The sequence below is a fragment of the Notothenia rossii genome, assembly GCF_949606895.1.
Source record: "Notothenia rossii genome assembly, chromosome: 6".
Taxonomy (NCBI): Eukaryota; Metazoa; Chordata; class Actinopteri; order Perciformes; family Nototheniidae; genus Notothenia; species Notothenia rossii.
Genome location: NC_136909.1, coordinates 54,245,465 through 54,265,715, shown reverse-complemented (window position 1 = coordinate 54,265,715; position 20,251 = coordinate 54,245,465). Strand labels below are relative to the sequence as shown.

General features: G+C 41.2%; 2 protein-coding genes across 2 annotated transcripts in view; both read right to left on the bottom strand.

The window, feature by feature from the left end:
- Positions 1–1,488: 1,488 nt before the first annotated feature.
- Positions 1,489–15,961, bottom strand: LOC307042774 (inactive pancreatic lipase-related protein 1-like). Its single transcript, XM_079686863.1, has 5 exons — positions 15,894–15,961; positions 12,813–12,942; positions 11,857–11,971; positions 2,648–2,815; positions 1,489–1,605 (listed from the first exon to the last, which is right to left on the bottom strand). Exons 2-5 carry the CDS (start codon positions 12,901–12,903, stop codon positions 1,536–1,538), a joined length of 444 nt encoding a protein of 147 aa, XP_079542989.1. The 5' UTR covers positions 12,904–12,942; positions 15,894–15,961; the 3' UTR covers positions 1,489–1,535.
- The window catches only part of LOC307042772 (inactive pancreatic lipase-related protein 1-like), a 64,529-nt gene continuing 57,191 nt past the window's right edge, over positions 12,914–20,251 (bottom strand). The window contains exon 9 of the mRNA XM_079686858.1: positions 12,914–16,135. Within this exon, the coding sequence (XP_079542984.1) occupies positions 16,008–16,135 (128 nt within the window). The 3' untranslated portion in view covers positions 12,914–16,007. The remainder of the gene's footprint in view (positions 16,136–20,251) is intronic.

Here is a 20,251-nt window from a genome sequence, read left to right as displayed (position 1 = left end):
CAGTCTCACTTTTGAGAGGTTGAAACTGTGAAATGTTACTTAACAAAAAATTACACAAAGTGTGCAAAATTGCTGCAAATTAATTTGTAGTTGTATTGTTTTAGGTATTTTTAATATAATATTGGATGGCATCATGTTACACAAGTGTTGTGTGAAAGAAAATATCAATGTATAAAGTACCTACTACATTTCTCAAAGTACAAAATGTCCCTTTGTTTTGTAGTGAAGTAGAAAAATGGAGTAGAAGAGGAAAAAAATACTGAGGTAAAGTACACTCAAATGTATGCTGAAGTACAGTACTTGAGTCAATGTACTTCATTTCTTTCCACCACTGACTCTTACTCAGTACATAATACTAAGTATTTTATCTGCGTAAAGGCCGCATCTTTAAATATTTGATTCTTTCATAAGTTCTTATGTCTCAGGAAAATACATTTAAATGTATATATATTTAACCATGCTCACTCATCTGAATACATGTACATTTATCGGATAACGATTTAACCAAGTCATTTTCTTATTTCTAGTGAATGCTGTGGATCGGTTCGCAACCGAGTGTGAAGCGGCTGGGATGAGGATCAGCACCTCCAAATCTGAGGCCATGGTTCTCAGCAGGAAACCGATGGACAGTCCACTCCAAGTAGGGAATGAGTCCTTACCCCAAGTGAAGGAGTTCAAGTATCTCGGGGTCTTGTTCTCGAGTGAGGAAACAATGGAGCGTGAGATGGGTCGGAGAATCGGAGCAGCGGGAGCGGTACTGCAGTCGCTTTACCGCACCGTTGTGACGAAAAGGGAGCTGAGCCAGAAGGCAAAGCTCTCTGTCTACCGCGCCATTTTTGTTCCTACCCTCACCTATGGTCATGAAGGATGGGTCATGAACGAAAGAACGAGATCGCGGGTACAAGCGGCCGAGATGGGTTTTTCTCCGCAGGGTGGCTGGTGTCTCCCTTAGGGATAAGGTGAGAAGTTCAGTCATCCGGGAGGGACTCGGAGTTGAACCGCTCCTCCTTCGCGTCGAAAGGAGCCAGTTGAGGTGGTTCGGGCACCTAGTTAGGATGCCACCTGGGCGCCTCCCTAGGGAGCTGTTCCAGGCACGTCCAGCTGGGAAGAGACCAAGGGGCAGACCTAGAACCAGGTGGAGGGATTATATCTCTTCGCTGGCCTGGGAGCACCTTGGGATCCCCCAGTCAGAGCTGGTTGATGTGGCCAGGGAAAAGAAAGTTTGGGGCTCTCTGCTGGAACTGCTTCCTCCGCGACCCGACCACGGATAAGCAGGAGAAGATGGATGGATTTTCTTATTTCTATTTATACTGTTAATACATGTTTGTTCAATTTTATTTTAATTTTACTTTATTCTTATTATGCCCGTGTATATATATTCCATGTGTACTATCTGTGTTTCTGTGTTATTCTCCCTCATTGTGTGATCTCAATAGAACAATATGACAGTCTGCACAGCAGCACAAAGGAAGGAGCCGTGCAGAGGTCTGAGTGTATCAGAGTATAACGTATCTTTATTGAGAGAGCCTGCCTGGTTAGGCCTGGCATGGAAGCACACGCTGAAGGGCGTTCTCCTTCACGTTCTCCGTACCACAGAAGGAGACGCTGTAAAGAAGCAAAGAAGGAAGGATAGAGTGAGTGAGTGAAACAGCATAGAACACAATGTGAATACATATATTGGTTTAAGTATCCATTTTAATCTACTGCATACAAGTATGTCAAAACAGCAGAATTTCCTCTTTCTCAAATATAAAATCCAAGTAAACACTGATTGTTTGAAATCTGTTTTGGCCGACAAGGCAAACTATATTAAAACGTAGAATTCCAAAAATGATAAAAACATCTGGTTTGTATATAAAGTTTAAAGTCAAAGTCAATCTGTTTGCCATCACTATATGTTTATTTATAAATGGAAGGATATGAAAGTAAAGAATATGGAGGAGAAATCTCCTCTATGTACTCTCCCCCCACCAGCACTGGAAAACCTTACACACAGTCTCATGCTGCCCTCTAGTGGCTAAAGGGAGTCCATGACACATAATGTAGTACAGCACCACTGCTGTACTGTACCATTTCCCCGATTTCACGAGAATTGCTTATAAACTTGATTTCACATCGATGACATGTTTTAAAAAAACAATTAGTTCTGTTTTGGTAGACTCTAGCTGGTAGACATGGATACATTAGATTGGGATTTTTGTCTTGATACATTTGACGTAACTCTAATCCAGTTCAGTCTGAATTCCTTCTGTAGAGTTTGTGTGTGTGTGTGTGTGTGTGCGTGCGTGCGTGCGTGCGTGCGTGCGTGCGTGCGTGCGTGTGTTGTTCTATCTACCGCATAGCAATATTCAGTTAAAAGAGATAAAGGCTTATGTAGGTTAAGGACAGCCGTTTATTCAACCAGATAACACAGCTCTAAATGAACTCGTAAAAATAATTTGGCAAACTAACAAAGAGTTAATTAAAAACATTTTATATTTATCTAATCAAAATGTAATATACAGCCTTTATAACCATCTCCTTACAGCCACCATTTCAATAACATGTCTGATGATTGACCATATATCACTGTGTAGGTGTGTTTGATTTCCTCTCAAAGTGTGAGGAGTGCCACCTGAAGGCTTTTATGTATACAAATCTGACTTACATCATGTTGTCTTTTCCTCTCTGCAGCTCCACCTTGGACGCACCATACCTGGGTGTCACAGGGTTAAAGATGTGATTGTACCAGCGAAACGTCACCTCTGTGACAGCCCCCACATCCAACTCAGCATCCAGCAGCACCTCGTAGGTCCACCCAGACACCAACGCTCCCCTGAAGAGAGGGCACAACAGATCAAAACATACTCTGAAATATATCTTCTCGAACACCATCACAGAGGGGGCAGTGGAGCGGCTGTACAGTAACCAGGGTTGGGAGGAGACTTTTAAAATATCTTCTTTTTCAATTACCAGTTACTTGCAAGAAAATGTTATCAGTAACCTAATCTGAGTATAAAAAGTAATCTTACCTGATTTCTTTCCGTTACTTTTGGATTACCTCAATATCAAACATTTGGAAGATTGGACGTCAGGATAAGCACTCACCATCACCTTAGCTGCCATTACAAACAACTACAAGTGGTACATAGGGAGGATGCCTTCAATCAATGTGATGCACACTGTTTGTGTCTCCCAGTCACAGTCATTTAATGCTTCCACTTTTCTCTCCTTAACTCATCAGAGTACTTATTTTCCTCACATAGTTGATACGTTTAGGACCGCGGTCCACATGATGGATGTGTGGACATATCTGCAGAAGACTGTCAGGGCATGATCAGAGTTTTGTACTGCATTATAGTTTTATAGTTGAATTATGCTCTGTTATCTTGACGATACAAAAAGCCTATTGAAGCATATTAGAACTTGACTGATTAGTCCTTATTAATTGTGGAAGTCATTTTGTTCTAAAAAAAGTAGTAGGCCTATAGAGCTTTGTATAAAAGATGTAGACAGAGTCACTTGACACACCCGTCGGTTTTGCTACTACAGATTTGAAGCCTCTGGTTTGTCATTTTTGCCGTCACCACGTTGTGACACGACAGGATGGAACTCGTACAACCAAAACATTATTTTTAGGCAACCAAAATATCCCCAATAACATTCAGCAAGTGAAAACCTTCTGAGAGGGGTTGTGTTGTGGGAGGAAAAGGCGAAAAGCATACCCTGCTTTAAAGACTACAGTATTCAACTCTAAATGGGAACATACTAGGCCTATATACAATTATCATCAAGTTTTATTGAAAAATAATTAAACTAGGGCCGTTTCTCAATCTCGAGGGCAATAAAGATAACACCATTAAACAGTTACACAACATAACAGAAATAATATCGATAGCAGCGTCCCTAGCAACCACCTTGGTAACAATGAAAACGTATCACAATTTTCTGAAGTAATCTTCGGAATAACTAGCAAACTAAAAATCATGTAAATCCACTGCACACATAATCTGAAATAACAACTCATATTTCTCGCATCAAATGACATCAAAACGCATTTTAATGGCCAAACTAACCTTAAAATAGGCATTTCCACCGAGAATAAAACGAAGTTCGGCCATGTTTTTTTTTTCTACAATGAGAAATTTGAAGATCACGTGACGTAGACGCCAGCCATTGGAATGAATGGTGAAAAAAAACTTAGGGATCCTACAATTTCAGAGGCGTTTTTGTAGAGATACTACGTCCCAAGTTGTGGACCAACGTAGTTATTACACGTTTTTTTATGAGACTGGGTTGACTGTTCCAATCTCCAGCTTACTTGGAATTCCACCGAGGTTGCGTCCTTGGTTTGGGGGTAATTTCGAGGCTGCACATGGGTAGACTTCGCGTTAGTGATGGGTCGTTCGCGAAGTAAACGAGATGAACTGATTCCTCCCACAAAACGATTTGTTTGTTTGAGTCGCCGCCTTCCGCCCAAAAGCTAAAGAGAAGCTCTTCGCGACAAGCCCTCAGGAAGAGCGCCGGACTCTGAGTAGAATATTCGTTGTGGCCAAACGGCGGTACTACACTTCCTTTAGGTTGCTGGGCCGGTAGCTAAAGGTAAAAATAGATGGGTACATAAAATATGAATAAATCGTCACCGATGTAGAGGATATATTTTTTTATTCACTTTGAACTCGGCCAAATGGAGTTTATTGCTTTGGGATTTAAGTTAGGCCACATAGTACGTGCATGGGTTTGAAAGTATTACGCAGGGCTGCCAACATTTGAGTTCAGCTTGGAGTGAGATTTTTTTTTGGTGAACCAAAAAAAGAAACGTTCATGTGTACAGTGTTACAAATGTATTGAACATGTACAAACTAGGGTTTCCCATTAATGTACCGGGCGCTCCAGTGGAATACGCACATACACAGTGTGCCCGCGACTCTTACAATGAAGGCTCGATAATCAGCTCACAGCATATAAAATGGCATATAGGTGTAAGCAGAGGTAAAGTGCTATTTTATAAGTGGGGGGTGGGGGGGGGGGGGGGGGGGTCCTCAGCTCCGAAGATTTTTTTTTTAAATATTGAAGTTAAATGCATCAACCTGGTGCATTTTGTGAGCAAAATATTTTACAAATCACTCCCCTTTTAAACTGTATTCTTGTTTTACTGTCATAGCTCATCTGTCATAACTGTTTTTCATTTATTCTCATAAATGGTGACCAAAACGTTTAAGACCCACTGAGATAACTAGACTAAAGTTAACTATCTAAACAGAGTCCCTTACCTCACTGAGCTGTAGTTATCTCTCTCAGTCTGACAGGAGAGAGCTCTCCCTCTCATTGTTTGAGGAACAGCTTCTATCCGTTAGCGCAGCTAGCTAACCAGATGCTAACAACAACAATGCAAATAGTGAGTTTGGTAGAAATATACTGTATAATAGTAAAGTTATTTAAGATGATGCCATATTTATTGAAGATTTGACATTATAAATATTCCCCAAAATTATTCAAAAGGATATTCTTTAAAACTCTGCTGTAGTATGACCACCAGGAGACTATTGATGTGTGTAGTGAGTTTGGTAGTAATAAGCTGTATAATAGTGATTGAATATTATTGTATTCACTTTTTTCGGAGTTGCACTTTTCAGACGGTCCCTGAGCACTCGTTTCTTCTCCGGCTGCGGATAGAGACCAATGTAATGTGTCCAGCTCGGAGGACAGCGCATATTGGCTTTTTTTGATCAAAATGTGATTGTAGTTCGTTGTCAACCTTACCACGGTACTTAGGAGACGTCATTTATGTCTGAATAACGTTTTGTTCATGAGTTATTGATCCGTGAAATCAGAATCTCCCAATATCGTAAGAACTTTACTGAACTAAGCCAGAAGACCGTCTCATTTCGTAGACCGCTCGGTTTGCTGTTCCTTCAATTCATTTTTATATACATTTATTTTGGAACGAAAAGTTAGCGTGAGGAAAGGCAAGTGTGGCGTGAGTGCGTGAGATATGGGTTAATTGCGTGACTCTCACGCTCAATGCGTGAGTGTTGGCAGCCCTGTTATAACGTGCTAGCCTGCTGTAATACATCGTATAGTCAGGCACAAATTTATGAGATTTAACAATGGCCAATTATATTTCTTAAATAATATGTAGCCTATTCCCAGAGCATAATTCATGGGGCAACAAGGTGAGGTGTAAAATGTGTTTTAATATCATACATTTTACGCCAGCAAACTTCTTGTACGGACTTCGGCAGTAGTGAAGAATCACTGAACGAATTAAGTACAAAGACGAATCGTTCGTGAACGTGCAAATCACCAGAAGTCGTTCGCGAACCGGTGAACGAATCAGTGAACGAATCTTTAAAGTGAACTGAATCAAAAGATTTGTGTCCCCGAAGGGATTCGAAATGCCCATCACTACTTTGCGTGCTTAAAATCCCCACAATGCTTTGCGCACTGACCAATTTCCCCAAATCTGTGGCAGAAAATGTAAGGCGGGCCTCTCATATGACACACACCTGCACACTTGCTAGCCTGTTCCACTCTTCGTTTTCCGAATGCCGGGAAGGATTCTTGCCTAGCTTCTGAAGCAAGTGACTCGGACGAAATGTTTTACCAAGCAAGCATCCTCGCGATTGAGAAACGGCCTAGATCTAAATCAGACTTTGTATTGCAACCATTGCAGTCCCCCCCTGCTGGGTATTAGAGGGGATGCGGGTAAAGCTCTTCCATGTTGGCTTCACTTTTCAGAGCCCTTGGTTTTGTTCTGTTGGAGACAGATGTTGTCAGTGCTCTCATCCCCTTTCGTAGATTGGTCTATTAGAGAGTCATCTAATGCAGGGGTTCCCAACCTTTTTCACCCAGGGCCCCCCTAAATGACTCCTGTTGGAATTTGCGACCCCCCAAAACTTTGAAACTTTAATTATCGCTGTTGCTGATCTGCCCCCCTGCCCGATCTGTACTGTGCATGTGCGAGATGGTCTGCCATACTGGACAACTCCGTACGGCAACCCAACTAGGACTCTTGAGACAGTGGCGTTTGCCAAAGCACAAAAAGAAAATGGATTTAACTTCTGTTTGGCAGTTATCATACTGAATAAATATTTACTGTGAATGTATGCAAAAATGTATGGCATATAGCTGTCTAACAGAAGTTAAATCTATTTCTCACTTATTCTGACAATGTACTGAACCCCAAATAAAAGAACCCAATAAAAAGAGTTGTTAAATAAAAGTGAAGTCACGTTGTCATAACAATAACTCATCTCTCCCGGTTTTTTTGTGTTCTTTTTCTGCTTTGCCAAACGCCACTGTGTGAAGTGTCCTATTACAGTTGCCGTATGTAGTTGTCCAGTATGGCGGACCATCTCGCACATGCGCAGTACAGATCGGGCAGGGGGGCAGATCGGGTAGTGACAGCCGTGCCTGGTAACAGCGGAAAGTTTAAAAGTCTCAAAAATGCTACAACTACTGTCACAAACTGGATGAATGTGCAGTATTTCATTAAAGGAGAATGAAAGCGTAATGAAGGAGCACTATTGGAGTGACTTTATTGGTTATTGGACTCAGGATTAATGAATTTGGATGCCCGCTGTATCAAGAAATTAAAGGACGGCGCAAGTGGAAACAATTCACAAAGGGATTCAACTGTTTAAAACACTTGCTCAAAGTAAGCCGGATTTTGGTGATGTGTTTATGTGGATTAAAAAATCGTAAATAATCTACAAAATGGAGGAGACCGATCTGATCGGAGCAACTGTGACAAATAATCCAACTGAAACCGGCACTTTACGCGCAGAAGAAACATTTATATTAAAGAAAAAATGATACATTTCTGTCTTTGTATGCTTTTATTAGCTACTAACTTTCAAATGTATGCATCATATTTATTTCAAATGTCGAAGAACAGGACACTTCAAAAGAATATACTATGTCTCATAAATAAATGGTAATATGGTTGCATAGGCCTATATAAAAAAAATGAAAAACTGGCATATTAAGCAGGTAAATCAAATGCTTGTCTGCCATGGAACAGGTAGCAGAGAGAAGACGAGGTTCAAGTAGGTTCATTAATGTGAACCTTGGGCTTGCACGCCCGCAGCCAGGGATGGAATGTCAGGTGTAATGTGAGTGACAGCCAGTCTAAAGTCGTTGTGAACTTCCAGTGTGTTGCGTGCTTTTGTCTTGATGGCAACAAGGGCGCTGAAGGCTGTTTCTGATAGATATGTCGTACTGAATGGGAGTATAATCCTGGTCGTGGCATGCAGTGTGATCTTTGGAGCGAGGCTTGGTCCTTTGAGAATCCCAAACGTTTTGAATCCTTTTTCCTGGAAGTATTTATTTGACAGCAAGTCAGCTTGGATGTCGGTGAGCTCATCTTCGCAATCCAGGTATTCCACATCCTCAACTTTGGCAATAAAGGGATCTAAAACCCACAATTCCTTGGAGACATACTCGTCTATGTCAGCGAACCGTGATTGCATTTCCGTTTGCAGTGCGTTCATATGGCGGATGAACTCGCGACGTACAGACACAGGCACCGTTTCAGGATTGTTTTGGGATTGTTTCAGCAGTAGTGGAAACTGTTGCAGCTCCCCCCTCTCCATTTTCCCGACCCTGTACTCCAGTTTGCACACAAATGCATCATTGGAGAATGTTGGACTCCACGCCTTGCAGACGCTTGTTTGTTTCATTGTAGAGACTGAAGATGTCGGCCAGGTATGCTGTTTTAATCCAGAATGACTCAGTCACTTGCTCTGACAGTGCGCGGTTACGAGTTTGTAGAAACTCTTCAATTTTTTCCTTCAGTTCTACAAAGCGTGCCAGCACTCGGCCGCGTGAGAGCCAGCGCACCTCGGTGTGCAGGAAGAGGGTTTGGCGCGCTTCATCCTCGCACAAGTCTGCGAATAGACGCTTGTTGGTGGGGGGACTTTTGATGAAATTGACTATTTTAATAACAGTTGAGAGTGTTTCGCTGAGGTCTTCTGACAGTTTCTTGCTGGCCAGGGCCTGGCGATGTATCACACAGTGAAATATTGTGCAGTGTGGGGCCTTTTCTTTCAAGCGACTGTTAAATCCCTTGTTTTTCCCCATCATTGAGGCAGCTCCGTCTGTGCAACATGCAACTAAATTCTCATAGGAAAGCTTGTGGGATGAGAGGTAAGAATCCACTGCAGTAAAAATGTCCTCACCCCGAGTGGTAGTGGTAAGGTTGACTGACATAAGAATGTCCTGCTTCAAATCTTCCCCATCGATATATTGCACATAAACGATCAGCACAGCCTCGTCTGCTACAGTTGTGGTTTCATCAAGTTGTATGGCAAATGGCCCCTTTCCAAGCTTTTCGAGCAGCTGCATCTCGCAGTTACTTGCCATCTTCTCAATTCTGTCTTTCACCGTATTGTTTGACAGTGGTACAGTTTTTAGCTTCTCCGCCACCTGCGGGCCGCACAGTTTCTCAGCCATCTTAATGCAAGCTGGCTTAATGAGCTGCTCTGCAATGTTGTGCGGTTTCTTTGCCTTTGCTATTAAAAGTGCACATTCAAAAGAGGCCTCGCTGCCAGCCCTAACAAACGCTGTTCTAATATCCATTGGCTTGTTTGCCTTTGCAAGGTGTTGTTTCTTTATGAAAAAGTCCCGATCACGCCCGAATGTTTCTGGGTGCATGGTCTGTTGGTGTCTCTTCATTTTGCTGGGTTTCATGCTTTCGTTGGCTAGCTTCTCTCTGCATATCACACACTCTGGGCGGGTTTTGTCCGTTCCCTCCATGAAACCGAAGTTAAGATAGCTCTCTAGGTAGGTCCTCATTTTCTTTTTGATTGCAGATGAGCTGTCATCTCCTTTACGTTTTTCAGACATTTTTAGACAAAAATATTCACCTTATGAAGTTGGTCGCTAGCTAGCAAGCGCAGCAAACTGTTATTATTATGAAAGCTGACACAGTAACGTCAATGTTGGCGCCAATCGGAGGAGTATCAGATGAATTTTTTGAATTTTAATTTTAGTTAATCAATTAATTTCTATATTTTATTGTAATATAGACAAGGCTTTTAGCGGTAATCATGTATTGCGTTACAATATGTAAAAAAATGATATGTAAAAAAAAAAATGATATGTAATTTTTTTTTTTTTTTTATTCTAAATATGATATTAGGCCTCAAATCATCTGAGGTCTGGCGCCCCCCCTGCGATCTTTGGCGACCCCCCAAGGGGGTCGCGACCCCCAGGTTGGGAACCACTGTGTATTCTGTATATTATATAGTGTGTATTCTTAGATACCCTTCTGGATATGAGTCTTTGTTTACTGCACATATGTTTATATTTGCTTTTAATGTTTATTTTATTTGTATTTTATTCTATTTTGAAGAAATATTGTTCTATTTTAAGATATTAGACCCTCCAGAAAAACGCGGGCAAAAATCCTTGATTATGCGGGCTAAATTCCTTGATTATGCGATTAAAGATGCGGGGTTTTTATGTGATTTTATGCGGTGAAATTGCGGGAAGTTGCGAAATATGCGGAAAGTTGCGAAATATGCTAAATATTCGGGGAAAAAGAATAACAATTTTTTTAAATATAGGGCTGTCTTATTTATTCTCTCTCACACACAACCTGCCACTAACGTTAAACCCCTTTACTATTCAATTAAACACATTCAATGTTTATTTATTGTAAAAGCAATTGGGCTATTTTAATCTCACACACACACACACACACACACACATACACACACACACACACACACTTCTCCGCCTCATTCTGTTTTCATTTACTCCTTCGTTCTCTGACCAGCTTCAATCTTTTAGGCTACTCACTTTGTTTCTTGTAGCCCTCGAAAGGGTTTTGGAGGTTGATGAACGTGAGTTGTTTGGCTTTCTTGTCCGCAGTAGCAGAAAGCATTTTCGAATGTTTGAATGAATCGAAGTGGGTCGTCACCGTCGATTTTCTCTTATGCTCCAACACACAGTTTCACGGGGTGCAGAATAGTTTACCCCCACTTTTTGCCCGGTCTTTAGTAGAAATGTTCGTCGTTAAATGAGATGGATTAGATTTTTTCATCTTTGTGTTTTCTCTATCGTGTGAGCTCCACACGTTCACTCGATACAATGTTGTTTACATTCTGTGATGCGCGAGCTGATGACGTCACGTCAAGACGAGTTAACTTTTTTTTCTCTCAACTTTGGGTGGAAAAATGCGGGGATTATGCGGCCTTTTGATAAATATGCGGCCTTTTAAAAATCTGCGCCATTTTGCTGATTATGCGGTAAATTCTGCGATCGCAGAATCGCGTTTTTCTGGAGGGTCTAAGATATGGTGTAATTATTTTACAATGACAATTTACAGTGTCAAAATGCTGCTGTGACAAAACCATTTCCTTATTGGGAAAAAGAAAGTTTCTACCTATCTATCTACACGGAAAAACTAAGGTCGATTTTTTTAATTAAATGTATTATGTCAACAATTTTCACATAACTGTATTAGGTTAGTTGAAGTCAATAATATTAAGTTGAAATATGTTCAACCTAACATTATTGCTTTTAACTAAACTAATAGTCAAGTGAAATGTGTTGACATAATACATTTAATTAAAGTCAAGTTTCAGTTGTTTCAGTCGATCCTGTAGTGTAGTGCATTTTAGTTGGGTGATAGAGTAACTTTTTAACTGAATGTTAAGAAAGAAAATGATTTGGTTTTACAAAAGTAAAGAGAAATGTGTGTTAGTAATTGTAAAAACAATACTAAAAAAAGTCACATGGTCTGATAAGTGGAACTGGCTGTTCAAGATCCCAGGCCTGGTCAAACAAACTCAACATCCTGGACAAGAGGAAGGCCCACTTCTGCAACTGTACCACTATCAGTGACGTCACATGTTAGAATGAGCTTACACATGAAGCTGGTGCTCCTTGGTGCTGTCGTTGTCCCCAGAGAGGGCCACGAACATGAAGCCGGGGTTGGGCCAGCTGGGGCTGTCCAGGGTCTCCTTCACCCTGTAGCTGTAACCTATAGGAAGAAGAGTCACATTGTCACCATGGCCCCAGCGTACTGTCACATGACACATGCATCCTTTTCCATGGATCCGGATTTGAAAAAAACACAGCATATGATATCTTTAAATTATATTGTACTGTTACTTATGTTGCTCAGGTTTGGAATGTACCATATCTGCACAGGTACACAGAGCAAAGTGGTGTTACAACAATTTTTCAAACTCATTTCATAATTGTTTTTCAGAACAATTAACAAAGCAACAGATTCCTACTCCAGAGCATTTGAATTAAAACATAATATTGAATAATTAAAGTATTTTACACGTTTTCTGCAGGAACAAGAACAATCAATCATTATGTAGATCATAACATGCAGCGGCCTCATGATTAGAATCAGTGAATGGATCTGTTGTGCCATTACGTTTTTGTCGAATGCTTTTTTGATGAGGTAATATTATCATGACATCATAGTGTTTGTGCCTGCATTAAAACAAATCAAACAAGGTTACGTTTAGTTTCCCCTGATTAACTATAGCTGTAGGTGCTCTCTATTAACATGAATTATTTTAACATTTCCCTCAATATCTTGGAACACAACCTGTGTAAAAACCCTGACATCTGGAAACTTTGATATCCATACTAGATCACAGATGGATGTATATTGATTGAAATTCCCAGCACTTATACATGTGAACCTTTCAGGGCGTTGGATCTGTTTTAATAGATGACAATGCATTTTTAACAGTGTCCAAGGATTTTTAAAACTAGAAAAGTAAAAAATGGAGCCTAAAGAAAAATGTCTATCTTCAAGAGCCTGTGTGTGAGGCACAGTGACGAGGGGGCAGGGTACTTACGGCCGAAGGGCTTTGAACTGCCCGTTTTGAGGAAGTACTTGCTCTTTGAAACGCCATCAGTCACAGTGAACCTGTCGGCATGGGAGCCCATCAGAGGGCACTTGTTGTCTGCACATGGGAAACACTTTCCCTGTGGAGGCAAGGACACGTGAGGTGTGAAGAATGAGCTCACCCCGTGATGCAGCGTATCATTCTTCTCCTGTCAATGAATACTCAGGAAAAAAGTGACAACCCAACAAGATTTTCCTCCTTATACTCCTTCAAAATGCTACAGATTGCCACCTTATAAATGAAGGTGGAGAGAGGTGCTGGTCTCGGTAAGTTAGTGTGTGGGAACAGGCTGACTTTGTGGCTGTCAGCCCCACCTGCAGGAACAACAGCAGACAGGAGAGCGTTTACGAGGTGAGTGACAAGGAGGTGCTGTCATCTCTCAACGGGGACATAGTCGTATGAGGTCATCCTCGGCACTCCCCCGGCCTCCTTTGATCCGGACATGTGTCCAAAGCAGGGATAAACTGTCATTAACACCAACAGCTGCAGATACAAACCCTCCCCGTGGAAGACATGAGGGAAGCCCATTTATATCGCCCCCTCAGCTGCAACAAAAATACAATCTTGCCGAATCAACTTCTAAAACCAAAGAAATGGTTCACAGCCATATCAGTGTCCGACAGCAACAGGTGGCAGCCCATACACATGCTGTGATGGTGAAGATATGCCCCCCCCCCAGTCACTTTTTCAATTGAGGACATAAGATGCCGCTCAGCTCCTCTTGTACTGCTTGTACCATCACAAGCTTTAAAAACCATTGTCATGTACGAATCTAACTGTCTTACAACTTCACATGCAGACATAAGTCCCTCCACCAAACTGTTGGGAAATATTGACACAAAAATAATTCTACATCAGGAGGCAAACCTCTACATCAGCATTGATGACACAAAGAAATTATTCATTTCAATTGAACCACCTAATCTTGTGGATTCAGTTGAGAAGGAGAGTATATCCGTGCAGATCGTCTGGTGCATCTTGACATGCTTTTGACCTTTGAACCTCAGCTGTATGGCTCAATCCAAGCTGATATAACGCTGTTCTGTTGGAGCATGGTGTGGTATGGTTTGATGTCAATAATGCAGCGACTGACTAAAACAGTTAGCAAGAATGCTAACTTTCTTTGCTATTGTGGTGGACGAGTGCTAGCATGTAGGCTGCTCCATAGAATTTTTTTAGCTATAAGTAGATCATCTTCTTCTCTGACCAGGCACTGAGGCTGGATCTACAACGTCAAAATTATTTCCTTGTTCCTCTCCTGTGCACAGGAGATCTGTCCTGAGGTGCAGTATGTAGGCAACTGCAGGAACTCAAACTGATTTTGTTTTACTTAAATATTTGTATACATCCACACTACATTTAAGTAGGGGAGATTGCAGTTTTGCTGAACCATTTGCCTGAGAGGAGTTGACCCTCTGACTTTGCAGATAGTTTTCACACAACATACTTACATAAAAGTTTCACAATATAATATATGTAATCTGCCATTTATAGTGTTAAGTGTATTTAGCTACCAAATAACAATTTAAATGAAGTATTGAAGGAAGGGTTTTAAAATGTTTAAGGTATTTTCACAGTTGTTACTGCTACTGTTACTTACTGTAGATACAATATTTCTATAATCCTTCCTCCAAAGATCAATGTCAAGGCAAAATGCAATCCAAAAAGACCTAGGTAAGACCAAAACCCTAAGTAATGGGAACCAGATATATGTTTAGTAGTTGTAGTGTTTGGTATGGTCTTGTGTTTGTGTCCCTGTACATAAACAACAGGAAAAGTTGTTGGACAATCATCCCCAATTACATTTGACCATCAGAGAATCACAGATCTTGACATGTTTTCAATTGAAGTGCTTGGTTAGGTACAGGAAAGGACCATGGTCTGGGATCAAATAAATAAGAATATGTGTATATGTGTAAATAGACTATTTGAACTATCACTTACATCAGGGATCACCAACTACATTTGTCCAAGGGCCAAAATGTATCCGATTGACAATATCGCGGGCCAGCGATTTTTATATAGCCCAGAATTTTGAAGTTGGGGGGAGGGGGGGTGCTAATGGAGCACGCTCAGGTACTGCGGACCGCATAAAGCTTAGCAGATCACTTCTAGGCAGGGTTGGGAGGGTTACTTCGTAAATGTAATCAGTTACTGAATACTGAATGTTCTGAAAGTAATCAGAATACAGTTACAGTAACGTGTCTTAAAAATGTAACGTATTCAGATTACTTTTAGAATACTTTTGGAATACTTTATTTTTCCATAACAGATGGGTATGTAACAGGAGACACTTATTTTACTGTTTTAATGGTTTCTTCTTCTTTTTTATTATAGTTATTTTATCTTAACTTAATGTAGCTTTCACTCTTTTCTGTGATCATTTCTTCAATCGGCATTATATTGATAGCATTAGCAGCTATATGTTTAATGCTATCTAGCTACTTTGGCTAGGTTTCATTGTTCGGCCAGATGTGGCGAAAAAGTGCGAGTGAGGCTGCGTTGATATAAGTATTTTATTTTGTTAATAAAGTCCCTATCTTTCAAATTGAAACTGCTCTGCTTGCTAACTTTTATTTGTTGATACCATACTTAGGCTACTATAGGGATGAATACATCATTATTAAAGCTAATTAACTATAGATTCACTATAAGATCACCATAGCCAACTCTATAGTATTACTATAGTAATTTTCTGTAGTGTGTTCCAAAAAACCATAGAAATAATATAGAAAGCACTATAGTGATACTACATAAAACTCAATAGTATAGCTATAGTAATTTCCTATAGTGGCCGAAAAACCATTGAAATACTACAGGAAACACTATAGTATAACTGTAACTTCACTATAAGATCACCATAGCCAACTCTATAGTATTACTAAAGTAATTCTCTATAGTGTGTCCCAAAACACCATAGAAATACTATAGCAGTTTTTTGTGGTATTTCTATAGTAATTCTTAATAGTAATACTATAGTGTTTTTTCGTAAGGGCTATATGACGCTGATGTATTCCATTACAACCCAACCCTGCTTCTAGGCTTCTGTCCCGCAGCTCCTGCCTCTCTGTTGGACTCTGTCGCAGCGGGGCTACTGCTGTGGTGCGGCGCGCATTAACCAGACTCTTCACAACGAAGGATCAATTATTCTTCAAGGCAGGGAAGGTTTCGCAGTACGCAGGGGAATGCTACAAAGCCTTGGGATTTCACCATGCTCTCGATGTAGTACTTGTAGGATCGGACATGGTTGCAGTCATCAAACTTCTTGGCACCTGGCAAACGGTTGGACAGGTGATGAAAGCAAGGAAGAGTAAAGTTAGAATGGACCGTGAGGTAAAAGAGGGTGAGGTACAGAGAAATAAGAAAATAGATGTATATGTAGAATTATTGAACTTCAGATAGCTACTTATGAACACATGACCTTCTGACCAGGGTCATTATACATTGCAGACAGACAGAGAGACAGACAGGCAGACAGACAGACAGACAGACACAGACAGGCAGACACACAGACAGGCAGACACACAGACAGGCAGACACACAGACAGACAGACAGACAGGCAGACAGACAGACAGACACACAGACAGACAGACAGACAGACACGCAGACAGAGAGACAGGCAGACAGACAGAAGGACAGACAGACAGACAGACAGACAGACAGACAGAAAGACACACACACACACTGTGACGACTTCGTCACTATGGACTGACAGCTTTGGGCCGGGTGATATGGCACTTTATTAGCGTGATTGCACAGTACAGTTAGCATGGCATATTTCAGTGGTGTAGTCTACTTTTTTGTAGTGGGTATACTGTAATAATTGTATTCATCCTGTCTCGAAGCAACACCTCATGAACACCATCACACTTAGTAATGCATAGACTAGTCTTGAGACTGGTTATGTGTTATCAACATGTCAATGTATTATAAGCATTTTTATGTGACTTTTAACTGCCAGAGACATTAACAATAAAAAAATAAAAGAATGAACAATGATGGAAAAAGCCCACTTATCTTCTAGGGTTGAACAATTAATCGACATTTTTATCAAAATCTCAATATGGCCTACTGCAAACACTGTCTTTGACACAGCTCTCACCACATTTCCAACTAAATCCTGTCCACCCTTCTCCGTGAGCTCCTGGGCTATTTTGTGTGCTCTGGACGTCTCATGTCGTCTAATCTTGTTTCTCAAAGAGGCCAGAGATGTTGATCTGCTTGAATCTGAGGACTGGATCTTAAAGTGCACCCACTCCTCAGACATAGACACTCGTTGTTCTGTGAGGACATCTGTTGATTTTGTAGCGCTGCAAAGAGCACAACCTGGAAATAAACAAAACCATGACTAATTAGCATAATACAAGTTTTTACCAATAATATCTGCAGAAAAGAGCCAAGATTTACTCAAAAGTATTTAATAAACTGCTTACAATATTTACATCATGGCTAACAAATGCATGAAAAGCAGATAAAAGGAGAAAAATCTTCCACTTTTTCAATAGCTAATTATTTGACAACTACTGATAACTAACATATAGTAATATAATGGTGCAAATGTTTTAAATGCACTTTTAACATGACCATGAATTAACTCTCATTTGCATAGTCATTGACTTTATGAATTTCTGTTGTTTAGATCAGCTTTCCTTTGCATGTCTGCTGACATTTACCTAACTTTCTGTCCCTCCACTCTAACCAAGGATGCCTGTTCTTACATTCCAGCTACTGTTACGTTAATGATAACCATGCTAATTCCACTTACCGGGTAAATTTGCGGTAGCGTCGTTCTCTGTCACCTTTAGGACAACCGCCTGACCTGGCTCTTCTTCTGTAGTGGTAATAGGGGAAAACTTCGGAAAACATTAAAATATTTTCGTCTGTTTTCGTTTCATGTTTGCTTCCTGTTTAGCGCTCCGCGAACTTGAATGATGGAAGGATCAAATTCTGATAACGTTAGAGAAACGTGGGGTTTGTCAGAGCCGAACAAAGTGTGTTGCTGTTGCTTAGCAACAGGCCAAAGGCGACGGAAGCCCCAGATGTCCAAAAGTATTAACACAGAAGGGGGCGAAAGCGTGAAAGCGAAGTCACAAAATGATGTTGTTACGTATCATCGCTCATTTTTAAGAGGGCATACGGAAATCACTGGCATTTTCTAGTGGGTATACGGCGTATACCTGCGTATCACGTAGACTACACCACTGGCATATTTGCACATAATTTAAAGAGCCTGTGACACGATTTTCCCCCATCATCCAAACCCATCAATTTGAGTAAATATTGTCCCCTTGAAAACCGTTACTGAACTGATTTTGGATATTTGTACTTTGATAACCATTAATCTGCCCTTCAATGTTGACCATTTCCTGGATCTTCTCGGGGATTCTTCAAGTCCCGCCAAATTATGGGTGACGTCAATGCGGGCACAGCGCTCCAGCTGCACCGTTCAGGATCCCAGCATCTGCATGTAAACGCACGATGGCGCACACAGCAGCAAGCTCAGACAGCGATGACAGTTTAATTTTGAACGTGTCTGAGAGCTCATATGAGGCTGAAGGATCGGTTTATTTTGTATCTGTTAGAAGTTTAGGAATTAGGTGCGTCAATATGGGCGATCATACGGTCATGTAGCCAGTGGTGGACTGGGACTAAAAATCAGCCCGGGACTCTGGACCGACCCACTTCGGTACCACTAGTAAATTGTCAACGGGGGGAGTGGGGGATGTGCTAGTGACTTATCCGACCGGCCCACTTCGGTACCAGCCCATCGGGATTCGTCCCGATGGCCAGTCCGCCACTGCACCCAGCCCAGCCCACGTAAACTGTCAACGGGGGGAGCCTCGCTGCGGGGAAACGGTGGACCTAGTGTCCCGATCGGAGTGGGAATAATAATAATAATAATAATAATAATAATAATAATAATAATAATAATCCGTGCATTTTATCCATTAATTTCCCCGACATTGTGGTAAAAAAAAACACGTTTAATCCATGTTGGCGTACTACTACAACCAGTGGTGTAGTGGGGATGTTTTTACTGGGTGGACGGGGTGGTGGGTGGACGGGAGACACTATGGACGCGCTCGTGAACTGTCAACGGGGGGGGGGGGGGGTGCTTGGGGGGACCTCTGTGTCGCCTGTCAGCGCAACTTACATGATGCCGTTTAGACAATATAATAATAAAGGGCGGTGCCGGCTGTCAGCGAACCGATCCGGCCTTTCTGCGCGACTATCACTCAAATGCGGGACATAGTCTCAATGTTTGGGACGCGGGACAAATAATAAAAATGCTGTGTGTGCAGTCCCGCACAGTGCGGGACAACTGGTCACCCTACACACACAGTTCTGCCCCTCACACACACACGCTTCAAATCAAGTTGCATAAATGCTTGAGCTACGTTTCTATTATAATTACTGTGAAATCTGCCTATTATGTTTTCGTCATTATTACAACAAACACACACTTGCAACTGATAACACTGGCAATGATTTTAGATGTATTAGACTATTAAAAAAAGAAATCATGCTTCAAATAAGTGGGGGTACGGCGTACCCCCGCGTCCAACGCCCACTACACCACTTACTGCAACTACAAAAAGCTAAGGTTTGTTTTCTCATCAGGAAATGCAGACCGGCTCAAACAAAAGATTTTTAAATCATCAGCCTCATGATCATTTAATGTATCATATGTTCGCCGAATTGACATGAAAGCACTAATAAATGTAGTTTCATCCACTTGAGTTTACAAAAATAATCGATTTGTTTTTATATCACATCCGACGGGAGGAAATTCAGCAGCTCTCACTACCGATTTTTAATCCTAATTTAATCATCATCTTCACCACGATCATTTATGTTTATGTTCGCCGAATTGACATGAAAGCACTGACAAATATGAATATACTGTAGTCAACTTCATTAAAACGTTATTAACGTGCCTAAACTCAGTAATTCACCATTTCTACGCATGACAACACACTTTGTCCGTGTTTGGCTCTCTCGCCGCACAGTGAAGCGTTCCCGCATTGACGTCACTTCCGGCTTCCCCCAAAACCTCAAAATGAGTCGAAGGAATTTTCCCGCGATGTTCGAAATTATTGATATTTATCGGAACGGTATCGCTTTTTCTTTTTTAAACTGACGGTTCGAGATTACTAGTAGCCCACTATTTCATTGCACAACAGTTGTTGGGTTCGTGTCACAGGCTCTTTAAACTAATTATTGAAGTAGTGTTTTTTTAACTGATTAAGCCGTATTTATTGAGATGTCGTCTGGATGCTGGGATAAGGATGACAGCGGTTGAGTGTAATCAGGGTGCAAATAATATGTTGAATGTCTGTGGCTGATGATTGTGTGCACCTGGGGCCCTGGGTTGTCTCCTCCCCCC